Source organism: Podarcis muralis, chromosome 17 (assembly GCF_964188315.1).
Source record: "Podarcis muralis chromosome 17, rPodMur119.hap1.1, whole genome shotgun sequence".
Taxonomy (NCBI): Eukaryota; Metazoa; Chordata; class Lepidosauria; order Squamata; family Lacertidae; genus Podarcis; species Podarcis muralis.
In genome coordinates this window covers 37140724-37154200 of record NC_135671.1, presented here as the reverse complement: position 1 = coordinate 37154200, position 13477 = coordinate 37140724, and the positions used below count along the sequence as shown (strand labels likewise).

General features: G+C 50.1%; 1 protein-coding gene across 1 annotated transcript in view; it reads right to left on the bottom strand.

Annotated features, from left to right (window-relative positions):
• Nucleotides 1-13477, bottom strand: part of ITIH6 (inter-alpha-trypsin inhibitor heavy chain family member 6) — a 33120-nt gene that overhangs the window by 3738 nt on the left and 15905 nt on the right. Inside the window, exons 5-14 of the mRNA XM_028711363.2 lie at nt 12850-13097; nt 10911-11080; nt 9346-9462; nt 7922-8093; nt 5283-7103; nt 4651-4677; nt 3080-3109; nt 2517-2567; nt 2310-2423; nt 1055-1435 (exon numbers count right to left, since the gene is read on the bottom strand). Of these exons, the coding sequence (XP_028567196.2) occupies nt 1055-1435; nt 2310-2423; nt 2517-2567; nt 3080-3109; nt 4651-4677; nt 5283-7103; nt 7922-8093; nt 9346-9462; nt 10911-11080; nt 12850-13097 (3131 nt within the window). The remainder of the gene's footprint in view (nt 1-1054; nt 1436-2309; nt 2424-2516; nt 2568-3079; nt 3110-4650; nt 4678-5282; nt 7104-7921; nt 8094-9345; nt 9463-10910; nt 11081-12849; nt 13098-13477) is intronic.

Genomic DNA, 13477 nt, shown 5'->3' with positions numbered 1-13477 from the left:
CTGTGGAAGAGCAAATTGGCAAAACAGGAGCACATGATGTGTGTGGTCAGGAAAATGCAGGTGGGGAATTAGACTGATGAAGCATCCAGTCAAACAAGCCTTACCATGCTCATGTCTAGCACAGATCTTGTTTTCTACAGCAGGTGTGAGGAACCTTTGGCCCTCCAGCTCCTGTCGCTGAACTATACCTCCCAGCAGCCCCAGCAAGTATGGTCGACCATGATGGGAGATGAAGTTCAGCAACAGCTGGAGGGACAAAAGTTCCCCGCACATCTGCAGCTTTACTTGCTGCTTAGGAATACCTTCTGTCCTAAAAATCTGGGGTCTTCTGAAGGGTAGACACTGAAGTGACAGGGGCTGCTGGTCTAAGTGGAGGTGGAGTGGGCAAAACATTTGGGGTGGGGGAGCCTGGTGCCCTCAAGATTCCAGCTCCTATCAGCCTCAGCCAGCATGACCAATGGTCAGGGAAGCTGGAATCCAGGATCCAGCAGCGGCTGGAGGGCACCAGGTTCCCCATCGGGTGCTACTGTGATCCCTGGGGGATCATCTTGGAAAGGAGGGAGAGGAGATTTCAAATGATGGATAAAACTCCCAGCAAGATTAGAGAGTATGCTTTGGGTATATTGAAGTTAAAATTGCAAAAAGGTACTATATTTAAAGAGCTTGCATTCTAGTTACGCTGGATCAAGTTATATGTGATTGTAAAAGCATCTTTGAATCCTTCCTTCTCTCTCTTTTTTATAACTTGCAGCGACTGTGGCAGGTTGTGTATGGGAGAGGCCCAGAGTGGGACCATAGCACAGAGGAAGGGGACATTAACCCCTCCCCTGCTGTTTTTCTCTATGAAAATTGCCTATTCCACTCAACTGCTTTTCCAAATAGGCAGGTAGAGTAAGGGCACTCCTAAATAATTGCATTGCAATCTGGACTAGGGCAATGCGACCCTAGCACTCTCTGGTCCCTGCCACAGATGCAACCTGCATCAAACTGCTTGTGGAAGAGGGATGGTGTTAGTTAGCAGCCTAAAAGCTTTATTTGTAGAGGAGTTGCTCACCTAGCAAGCCACCTGCTGAAGCGGACAGCCCCTTGCTGTTCACCACATAGAAGCCGAGATGATCCCGCTGCAGGGCCGTGGGGTGACTGTAGCGATGCAGAAGAACCAGGAACTCCACTTCGTGACCAATCCATACAGTGACGTTGGCTTCAGGCCACACAGAAATTGCCAGCTGGGGCTTGTGGATTGCAGCCCGCTGGGCAAAGGGCAACACCAGCTCACCTTCACCATGGAGCGTGACACCCTTCCGTGTTATTTTGACCACGTAGCCAACTCGAGGGTGTTCCACTGCTATGGTTATGGCATCAAAGTAGGTGCGGGGACGCTCCTCGTGGCCTGGCCTGAAAGGGGCCCCCATTAGGTGCCCGTTGACAGACAACCCTGGGGGGCAAAGGAAGGCAGCACTCTGTAATGAAAGAACAGTCTTTCCGTTTCCCCACTTCCCACCTAGAGGGAGAAGGCATAGAACCCAGGTGTTCTGGTTTGCAACAGCTCTAATCCAGAGCTGGGGAAGCTGTGGGCCTCCAGTATAAGCCCCATCATCCCTGGCTACTGGTGAGACTGGCTGGTGCCAGTAGGAGTTGGAGTCCAACAACTGGAGGGCCACAGGGTTCCCATGCCTGCAAGTCTAAACCAGCCCACTAAACCAAAATGTATTTCTGGTCACAGCCATCCCACACCGAAAGCACTCTTATAATGCTCTTAACAGTCCTACTGTCTCCCCAATAATTGTAGGAACTGTAGCTTGTTAAGGGGGCTGGGAACTGTAAGTGTGAAAGGTCTCAGCACTGTTAACAACTACAGTTCCCAGAATTCTCTGAGGTAAGCCATGCCTGTTGCTTTAACTGCTTTCAATGCATCTAAACAGGAACATACCTCCTTACTCCCAGGATTTGTCAACTAGCTAAAATTCTCTCTTCCTGCCCAGTTCCTGCCATTTTTTGTTTGTACTTGCTTCCCATCAGAGGTGAAAAGCACTTTGTCCTATATCCATTTTTAACAGATGTTGATTCTCTTGATAAATTATCTGCACATCCTCAGAGGCACTGTCAGGTTCTTTAAAAGTTGTCCAGGTTGGATGGAGACAGGTGGGTAGACACGCTGCATATGCTTGCAGGCACATGTGCCTGGCTTGAAATGCCAAAATTATTGAAAACAAGAGGTTGGCTATACCTATCCTTCTGTTCTTGGAACCCTCTGGGTTGGTTCTGAACAAGCCCACCCCATGTTGATCAGAAGGCACTGCAGCCCCTACCTGTTGCAGGGTCGCTCACCAAGCGCAGGACATCTCCTGAGCACCCATCCAGAGTAAAGCACAGGTTCCCCAGTGAATGTGGCAACCTTACTACAAAGTGAGGGTCTCCATCCACTGCAAGGAAAAACAAACAAGGGTGTAAGATGCTAAATGTAAAAATGAGGGAGGCATGGGAATCTCCATGGCTGGGGAATAAGATGGCCTTACCCCAGGAGGAGAAGGTGAAGAAGCCAGGGTCAGATGAACCTACCAAGGAGCCTGGAAAGAGAGATGGAAGGAGCAGCATTAGACACACTGGTCATCAAGCATTGCTCTCAGCATATCTGGGCAGCCAGTATCACCACACATCTAATTTTGGGGCCAAGGTACAGGCTCTGCCTCTTTGCCTAGCAGCTAACCCAAAAGGATTTGGATCAGCTGTCTTGGCCCATCTATGGGCTGCTGCAGCGCAGACGTTGAAAAGGATCGGACAGCCAGGATCAAGCTGTTTATTTTGAAAATGCTCACCTCCCCACCACCACCACCTTGGGCCAAGGCAGGGCAAAGAGGGCAAAAGATGGCAGGTGGGGAAGGGTGGATTCAGAATGAAATCTTGGCAGGTGGTGGTTGAGCCAGGACAAAACAAAGGCAGCTACAGGCTGTGGGCAAAGCCTGGCTGAATCCAGACTTGAGTGGCTTTTTGCATTCTGTTTCTGTCCGACAGAAGACCTTGCTGGACCCACCAGTTATCAGCCCTGCTGCCCTTATGAACCCATCCTCCAGGGATGTACCTGAATCACCGTCCGGTTCTTCTAAGAAGTCTGCAAAGGAAAGTCTATTTTCAGAGGAGTCAGGCAAACCTTGGAAGCAAACCTCCCCTGGTACCACCGCCCTCAACCCCCTTTCCCAAGGGGCTGAGCACAGCCCAACATTTCTCTGAATCCCTTCAGTTGTCATTGCTAATAGAGTTATCTGTTCCTGCAGAACCCAAGAGAGTCACTGAAACATCTGTGCTGCTTGCTGTGGGATAGAAAGAGAAGAGTGCTGTTGCTTTGCAGCCAGGAGCAGGCGACTGCAATGGGCCTGACTCCAAGCACTACCTGCTTGGAAGGCCACGACCACTTCCCAAATACTATCAGTTTGAATTTACCTTGAGCAGCCTTCAAGTTTTATACAAATGCTAGTAAATGGAGCTTGCATTCTGCAGGCATAGACCAATGATTTCTGGCCCCTCCCCACAAATCCATGCCTGAACAGGATTTACACACACTTTTGTGAGATATTGGGCTTGGCTTGCTTGGTGCTGCAATGGCTGCTCTCCCTTATGAGATAAAATTATTGTGCTGCGTTTTGAGTGTTGGATACAAAGACGTGGCCCATTTTCAGGCTCTGGGTAGTAGGTATGACATGGGGGCTTCGTGTATCTTAAATATCAGCTTCCTGGTTAGCCTGCAAGTGGTATGACTGGGGGGGGGAGTATACTTCTTGCCTCCCATTTCTAAGGAGGGGCTTTAAAATGTCCCCATTTTAGGCTGTTCTAGTAATCACAGAATTGTATGCCAAGCCTGAGTTTCTGGCAAGTACTGTTACCATGTTAGGGTACATTCTGAGGGTTGTAAAGACTGCAGAGAGAATAATTGGGTGCACTCTTCCCACCTTAGATCAAATCTATGCTTCCAGGTGCCATAAGAAAGCTGCAGAGATAGTGCAGGATAGTATGCACCCTGGAAATGATCTCTTTCAGCTTCTGCCTTCTGGAAGAAGGTACAGGGTTATAAAGACCAGGACTAGCCACCTGAGAAACAGTTTCTACCCAAATGCAATTCTGGTTCTAAATGCAGTATAAGGAGTCTCTATAGTATATTGTATTTTAAAATGGGGTTTTAGAGGTTTTAGGGGATTTTGAATGTCTTATGTAGATTTTTAAATTTCATTGTTCTGTATGGGACAATGACAATAAATATATCGTATCGTATCGTAGCGAGGCCAAGTGCCACTTTCCCATATGCAAGCTTTCCTTTACCTGATGCCCTTCAGATGTTTTGAATTGCAGCTCCCATCATCCCTGACCTCTGGCCATGCTGGGTAGGCGCAAAGAGAGTTGCAGTCCTAAACAACTGTAGGGCACCAGGTTGGGGGAGGCTGCTGCATATTAATATCCATGTGGGATTTCTGTAAAAAGAAAGAAAGAACTGGCAGGGCCCTGTGTTCATGCCAGCCCTGATTCCCAGCTGAAAACCATCTCTTAACCACCAGAGAGGCAGGAGGACTGGAATCTGATAAAACCTTTTAAAATAGGAAATATGATGGCCTCACCAGCCCCCCCAAAGTTCGGAGTTAGTGACTATGATGGCAGAATTACCTGAATAGTCTTCATAATCCAGAGTTTCTGCGGAGAAGACAAACAAAAGTTGAGAGTCTGAACAATTTGGGAGCAGAATGGGAAGAAGATGCCATAGAGCACGGGCAGCGAACATGACTCCCTCTAGACATTGCTGGATTTCCACTTCCATCATTCCCAGCTGTTGGGCACGTTGTCCAGGGCTTGATGGGAGTTAAGAGTCCAACAACATCCCAAAGAATGTAGAGCAGCAGCAGGAGATGACCCGGGGGAAAGCTAGACTGCTGGGAAGGATGCACAGGCTAGAAGGAAGGATGGGAGGGGAAAGCAATGGGTGCTAAATGAGGAGAAAGATGGTAAAGTTAGAGCACAGGTTAAGGTGGGAGAGAGAGCAGGGAAGAAAGAGACCACACAGCTGGTTCTTTGGACGGGTGACACCAAACGCTGGTAGAGCCAAAGAGTTGTTAAGACCTATGAGTGTTGAACCAATCCAAGTTCCTCCTCAAGCAAGACCCATAGCTTGGGAGACCAGCAGCATAACAATTGGATTAAGGATGCTGGAAGTGAGGCAAGTGTTGGTCAGGTGTAGACTAGGTTGCAGATGGCACAGGAAGGCTGAAACATGCAAAGCTACTCCTATTCCTTGCACCTACCTGCGTGTCCCCGGGGTGTCACAAAACTATACACAGCCGGCGGGTTCAATGACTCCACATATTCTGTGTCTTGGTCGGTGGCTGAGCGTAGCTCAGACTCCCCGGGCAGCAGGAGGAGGCTGATGTCTGGCGCAGGGGTGGTGCTACCAGGAACCCTGCTTTTACTTTCCAACTCTGCTCCCAGAGTCACTAGGGGCGTAGCTCCAGATGTTGTGCCCCAAGGCATGGTGCTGTTCCATGGGGGCTTGTCAGTGTGCATCTCTGTGGCTGCACCACCTTTGGGAGTTGTTGTCTTACTCCAGGGAACGTTCCCGGCCTCCACCTTGGCAGTACTTGCCTGCCAGCTGGTAGGCACTTGGTGCTGGGTGACAGGGTTTGGTGTCATCTCTAGCTGCTCCCAGGGACTGGACTGACCCCCTAGGACCTTGGCACTGCCAGGTGGGTGCCCTGTTGTGGGAGGCCTGCTGTGCCCTGTGCTGGCGGTCCCTGCCAGGACCTTGGAAACAGCTGTTCCTCTAGTCTCCAAAACAGAGTGTGGCTGAAGCGTGACCTTCAGTCTCCCAGCTCTGGTGGAGCTGGGCTTGGGGGGTTTGATGGGCGGCCTGGTTGCCCTTGGAGAGGCTGTGGCTCTGGGTGGTTTAGCAGACGCACGGATGACAGCAGGAGTCAGAGACATGGCAGTCACTCCTGGAACTGGTGTGGCAGCTCTGGCCGTTTTGGTGTGACCGGGAGCAGGAGGCACTGGGGAAATGAAGGCAGTGGCGGGAGTGACGGCAGTCATGGCAGCAAACGGTGGGGACGTGGCTCTGCCTCCTTTCGTGACTCTAGCTGCTGCCACTGGGACCAGGGGAGTGGGAGCAGATCCTGGCCTTGCTGTGGCCTTTGGGGATTTTGCAACGATGGGGACACTGGTCACTCCAAGGGCAGGTGTGGCTTTCGCCACTTTAGAGAGCCCCGATGCAGCCGAAACCCCCAATGTTGTGGGGGTGGCCTTGAGCGCTCTGGTCACCCCAGGAGGGCTGGTAGCAGCTTTCGCTAACCGGCCCTTCTCTCTGTTCTCATCTGGCCGCACCACAATCAGGGAGGTGACGGGGGTGACAAAGTTGTACTTGAGTGACAGGTTGGTGGCCTTTTCAGTCAGCAGGCGGCGGGCGGCTGTGTCATTGGCTCGGAACCGGGCCTGCAGCAGGTCCTGAATGGTGAAGTAGGCCCAAAGCCTCTGCACAAAGCGACCGATCTTGTTGGCATCCCCAAAGCAGCCAAAGGGAGCAGCTTCCGTGGCGTTGGCAGAGATGTCGTTTTCCAGGCTCAGGGGGCCCTCCTGGCCGTGCCCCGTGGTGCGTACCCGCAGCTCTGATGCCCCTGGCTTCACCCGCCCGGCCACAACCAGCTCGGAGCCCAGGAAATAGTTGGGGAACAGGTTCTGGGTGAGGTCTTGCGCCACCCCGTCCAGGTAGGCCAGCTCCACATCGTACAGCAAAGGGCTGGCGATCTCGTCGTAGAAACCCTTCAGCTGCAAAGTGGCATCGGCATCCTCATAGATGCGGCGAGCGACGCCGCGGTTCTCCAGCGACAGGCGCCTCATCAGCCCGTAGTCCGCATCGTCGCCGAAAGCCAGGCCGAAAAGCGAGGTGGTGCCTTTCAGAGCCTGCTGAGCATTGGAGAGAATGCGGCTGCCGGCCGTCACGCCTGAGGTGGGCTCGCCATCTGTCAGGAAGATGATCAGGGGGATTCTCTGTTCCTTCACAACTTTCTCCGCCGCTGGAGAGCTCCGGTTGAAGACGGAGGCGGCAGCAAGCAGAGCTGCGTTGATATCAGTCCCTAGGGAGCAGAAGGCCCGGGAAATCATAAGACAGGACTCCTAGGTTTTCAGGGAAGAACAGTGGTGTCTAAAGGAAGGGATAGACCCAGAGATGGCTATGAATCTGGGCTCAAGAGTCACACCCAAAGGGGAGAATTTGGGTACTAGGACCCACGTATCCACGGGACTGCCTCTCCTGTTTTGACCCACGGAGGACCTTAAGGTCCACAAATGATAACATTTTGGAGGTCCCAAGTCGCAAGGTGGTTAGATTGGTCTCAAATAGGGCCAGGGCCTTTTCAGTACTGGCCCCGACTTGGTGGAATGCTCTGTCACAAGAGACTAGGGCCCTGCGGGACTTGACAACTTTTCGTAGGGCCTGCAAGACAGACCTTTGATTTGGACTCAGTCTGACCCTTATGTTTCCCTCCCCTTATGGTCTTGGATTTATCGGTTACTTTTAAAATGAGGCTGCATTTTAAAATTGCATTTTAACCTGTATTTTAAACTGGTTTTTTCTTTTCCCCCTATCATGTTTGTTTTTGTTTTTTACTGTGATTTTATTGGTGTTAGCTGCCCTGAGCCCGGCTCTGGCCAGGAAGGGTGGGGTATAAATAAATTTTATTATTATTATTATTATTGAAAGTGAGGGTTGTCAGCTTTGATCTACCCCCGTTTCGGCTCCTGTGTGTAAGAACGGGGAAGGCAGAGCTCAAGAGAGCAAATATGGAGCATTCCTCCCAATACCCCAATGTCTGTTTGTGTCCTTGACTCCAGGACCAGCACACCAGCAACACCCCCCCCCCCCAGCAATTATCCTGGCCGGCCCAGAACTCACATCCGTCCGCTTCCATCTTGCTGACATAGTCCTTGGCCTTCCGGATATTCTGAGGCGTAGCTTGGATGGAATGGCTGGGCATCCACACATTCACAGCGTCCGAGAAAGTAACAATGTTGAAGTAGTCATCGTGGTGGAGGTCGCTCAGAATGACGTGCATGGCCTTTTTGGTCTGAGGAAGAAAACGTCCCTACGTAAAACATCTGCTTAAGTAAATGGTGATCCATGTTTCCCAAGCCGCAAGAGGCTGCTCTTTGAACCTGTCCAGACTCGGGTCCATGCAACTTATCTGCAGCTCAGGGTTAATGGCTTGTGAAGTGCACGACACTCGCCTCCTCCTGCAACTTGCATTTTTTCCTCAAGAAGGTGCCATGTGCAAAGAGTTCCAAGTTCAGAATAATTTTAGTATTAGCTATGCTTAATGAGTCAAAGCAGGTAATGACTGCCACACATAATTTACTTACTTACTTCTTTATTGAATTTTTACCTCACCCTTCCTCCCAAAAGGAGCCCAGGGTGGCAAGCAACAAATACAATTAGATTTTATTTTTTAAAATTAAAAACATCTAAAAACATTTTAAAACAGTCACAGAAAGGGTGACTGTTCCCGAGTCCCCACAAAACCTTCTCTTGAGGTTTACGTTGCTGAATGGGGCAGGCTGTGGTGCAGCAGACCAAATGGGAAGAAGGAGATGATTTGCTGAAAATTTGGAGGAGCCATTTTCTGTGACGTGCTTCTTCCTTTGCACACAGCATAAAAACCTGGTAATGCTCTGACATTACTGAATTGCACTAATTGTTTTGATGAATTTGTCGTTTGCTTCATCAGCTATTGCGTTTGAAATTATAGTGATTGCCTTGTTTGTTGTTTTTTAATGCTATTGTTGTGATTATTGTGAGTCCTGCTGAGCTCAACATTTGTTGTTAGAAAATATTAAATCAACTCAGCTCGACGACATTTAAAGTTTAGATTCAACATTTAAAACGGATAATCCTTTATCAGAGTAATGTAGTGCTAAGCATATTGGACTAGGACTGGGTTCAAATCCCCACACAGCCATGAAGATTGCACAGTGACACTGTGGGCCAGTTACGCTCTCTTGGCCTAGCCGACCTCACAGGATTGTTGTGTGGAGAAGGAGGAGAACCATGTATGCCACCTTGAGGAAGGGTGGGATAAAAATGTAGCCATAATAGTAATAATATGTTCACTTCTGTTTGTCTTCACACAGCCTGTTCACACTGACATTCAACCCTTGCATGGCCCCGAGCCCAATTCTAGCATATAAGCACCAGGGAATTGGACTTAGAAGATGTGCCCCTTGGGAAATAACAGCCCATGTTTTCCTTCTGGACTGTGGCACATGTGCCAACACAAAGACACCAATTCAGGGGAAAGGAGCCCTTCCTGTTTGCAACTTCACCTGTTTCATCTTGGTGCCATACATGGAGCCACTGACATCGATAACAAACACCACGTCCTTCTGCACAGGGGGCAAGCCCCTCGGGGCAAAGAAGTGGACAAAGTAGCCATTGTAGATCTGAGACAGAGAGAGAGAAGTAGAACGGTCACTCTGGAAAGGGTGCGCACTATCATTTAATCCAGGGGTTGGCAACCTAAGGTCCATGGGCCACAAGCCACAGGGGTCGTTTAACTGGCCCCCGAGCCACCCCCGAACCGAGCTGCCTGCTTGGCGAGTCCCTGCATGCTGCGCTAAACCGGCACAGCGCAGCACCGGGACTTGCTTCTGTGGCGCCGGAAATCGCGCCTGCGCAGATGCAGGTGCCGGAAGTCGCGATCCAGCCCACCAAGGGATCTCCACTGAAGTGAACTGGCCCAGGCAAGGTAAACCTTGCCAACCCCTGATTTAATCCCACCCTACACAAATCCCTAAGTCCCTAAGGCCATTGGGTGGCACCTTGTACGCCTCCTTCCGGCAACTCCTGCAGCCAAGCTGGCGCCAAACGTTTTGCTCTGCTTTCCTTTGGACCACATCAGTGAGGTGGAGAGAGGGGTCATATCATCAGGGCAGCCCAGGACCTCCATGCACACTACCTATGCTTGTGTCCCAGAGAAGTCGCTTTGGTGCTGCTAATGCAGCAAAACCAACACAGGGGGCAGCACTTAAGAGTTACTAGTCTCTGCAGCCACAGCAGGCGCTGTGATTTTCCAGTGATTTGACTTCACCCCCAGAGCCACACTCCGCTGTCTCTTGAGACAGATGGATGCCAAAAACAAACAATCCCAGGGATGGGGAACCTGTGGATCTCCAGATGTTGCTGGGTTTAAAACCCCACCATCCCTGACCATTGTGCATGCTATGGTAGTTAGAGTCCAACAATAGTAGGAAGACAACAGACTATCCCTGTTGTTGCATTACCAGATTCCAAGGAAAGATAGCCAGGGATAGTAATTAGCTTCCTATCCTACAAGCACAACTGCAGAAAAAGTGCAGGATGTGGCATTGGGTGCAGAATTAGGCTTCCTAATAATCTCACCATCCTTCCTTCCTTTCAAGCAAGTTTTTATCTCTCATGCACAGTAGGGAGATTTGTATGGGCAATACAGAATTATAAGAAGAATTATCAGGTCTAAATAAGATTGCCTGGTGTAACTGTGCCCCATGCAGAAACGGAAACACTGAGAATACTGTAAATGGAAAGTACTTTATAGAGACATTCATTTGCATAAGTTATCCAGATTGCATGGTTCTGCTTTTACAGAAGCAGGACTTATTTTGAACCAAGTACTCACAGTCCTGCCTGCCTGTGACCTTCTGGAGGCATCTGGCTGACAAGCGTTGCAATACAGCTGGACCAAGCAGCCCTTCAATTTTATCTAACAAGGTCATTCTCATGCTTGCACTGGTCTCTGCCTGGATTTCTCTGTATCACAATATCACAGTCTGTGTTACCCTTTCTAAGGCAGTCCTGAAGCCCCAAATGTTCCATCTAGTCTCAGTTCTGGCTGGGTAGTCCTTTCCCTAACCTGTACGTCTCCTGCAACATCCGGCATGGCCACGTCATACTGAACCACAAAATCACCCATGATTCCTGAGCTGGAGAACTCCGCCTGCTCTTGCGGGGTTGGAGAGAAAACAATCCAAGCACAGTGTGTTCCTTTCTCCACCCGAGTAGATGGTGGCACAACAGCATCACCTGAAAGGAAATGGCAAATTCATCCGTGGACGAGGTTGAGGGCTGCTGGCTCACCCATGAATGACAGCAACAGCACAGAATGCACTCAAGTGTGTGAATCAGCCTTTACAGATCTAGCACTATGGACAGAACTTCTAAATAATTTTAACTGGGGTCAGGGCTCATCCACATTTCTGCTTGTCCCAGGGGTCCAAGAAGTTTTCCGCTTGCCCTGTGCTTTCCAGGCACGGGTCTGAGTGGTTTTCTGTTTGCCCGGCCACCTTCCTCAGGAAAACCCACTCTTTACCACTGTATCAGAACAAACATCAACCAGCAGAAAATCCAGTTGATGTTTGCTCCGATTCAGCAGTAAAGAGCAAGTTTTCCCAGGGGAAAGAGGTGGGAGAAGTGGACGTGTTGCACATGCGTGTGTGAACCATCCCCAAGACTTGGAATCTACAAGATAGCCATGGTTCTGTTTTTCATGAAATCTGAGCAGCAGTTCCCAGGTGTATCTATTTGCCTTTGCTGAAAGCCTAAGATTTTGGGAGCAAAAGCGACACACCCAACACCCAAATCTGCAATTCACCTCCTCCTGTGTTACAACTGTGGTGAAAGCAGGTGGTGTCACAACACAGAGTGTACCGCAGTGCTCTGGAACATGCTTAAACCTGGACAGCTGGTCACACCAAAACTGCCACACCAGTTCCAGGAGTGACTGCCATGTCTCTGACTCCTGCTGTCATCTGTGGGTAATGAACAGATTATGCTAGTAGGATTGCAAGAAGTTTTGTAAGGATGACTATTTGAAATACTGCAAGAAAGACTATGAGGAGAATTAGTAGTTAATGATAATTAAGAGTAATAAAGAAATTAAGAAATGCAGAATAAGTGATAAAGAACGGAAAATCATCAGAGGTGTTGATGGAAGTCTAAAATACAGTCATAAAGGTAAAGGTAAAGGTACCCCTGCCCGTACGGGCCAGTCTTGCCAGACTCTGGGGTTGTGTGCCCATCTCACTTAAGAGGCCAGGGGCCAGCACTGTCCGGAGACACTTCCGGGTCACGTGGCCAGCGTGACAAAGCCGCATCTGGCGAGCCAGCGCAGCACACGGAAATGCCGTTTACCTTCCCGCCAGTAAGCGGTCCCTATTTATCTACTTGCACCTGGAGGTGCTTTCGAACTGCTGGTTGGCAGGCGCTGGGACCGAGCAACGGGAGCGCACCCCGCCACGGGGATTCGAACTGCCGACCTTTCGATCAACAAGCCCTAGGCACTGAGGCTTTTACCCACAGCGCCACCTGCGTCCCAAAATACAGTCATACCTCGGGTTAAAGTCGCTTCGGGTTAAATCTTTTCAGGCTGCGTTCCGCGGTGACCCGGAAGTAACGGAATGGGTTACTTCTGGGTTTCGTCGTTCGCGCATGCGCAGACGCTCAGAATGACGTCACGTGCACGGACAGACGCAGGAAATCGCGATCCGCGCATGCGCAGACACGGATTGCATTCTGCTCATGATGCGAACGGGGCTCCAGAACGGATCCTGTTTGCATCCAGAGGTACCATTGTATTGTATAAGATAAGAAGTTATGTTATGATTGTTGGAAATGATATGTTAAAAAAACTAATAAAAATGTATATATAAACCTGGACAGCTGGCTGACTATCAAAGCAAGAGATAATAATAAAGCACAATGGAGAAACGTATTATCCTTTTTTTACAAAAAAGGCAAAAAGTGACGCTTATCTGGAAGCCCCCCGACCATGCAGCCAGAGGAGAACTCCATACCTCGAAGGGTGTTGGTCAGCAGTCGGCTCGTGCGGAGTGGCAGCACATGGACGTAGCTGATGCCGGTGCGCTCGGAGATGCTCACCTCCACGCTGAGGTTCCTTACCACCTGATGGGGCCGGATGCTGATGGCATGCTGGTACTTGCCCAAATGCCGCTGCAGCAGCTCTTCGTAAGTCAGCTCAAAAGCCACCTTGCCCCCTGCCTCCACGCTGGCTGACACCCTGAATTTTTCCGTTTCTCGGTCCCTGGGAAACGTCACTCAATAGCAGGTTATCAGAGACGATGTTTGCTCTTTGAGAGCCCACTTGGCAGGACCCCTGCACTTGGGGCAAGCCCGCTCATTATTGATCTCGACTGGTTGGGTGAATAATTCTGCACAAGCACAGAGCAGGCTGCAATTGGGCATGCTTTCAAAAGTCTTCCTGAAGAGGGCTGAGTGGTGGATGTCATTGACTACCTTGCATGCTTCCAAACGGATTCTGAGCCTGGACCAGCCAGCCAGCCAGCTCAGCCCTCTCCCATGAACATCCCATTCTCCCTTCCACCAGGTTTTCCATTCCCCCAAAAGTCAGCCACCATTTTGTGGACACTGAGCATGCTCTGTCCTCCTTAAGATTCCCCCAAC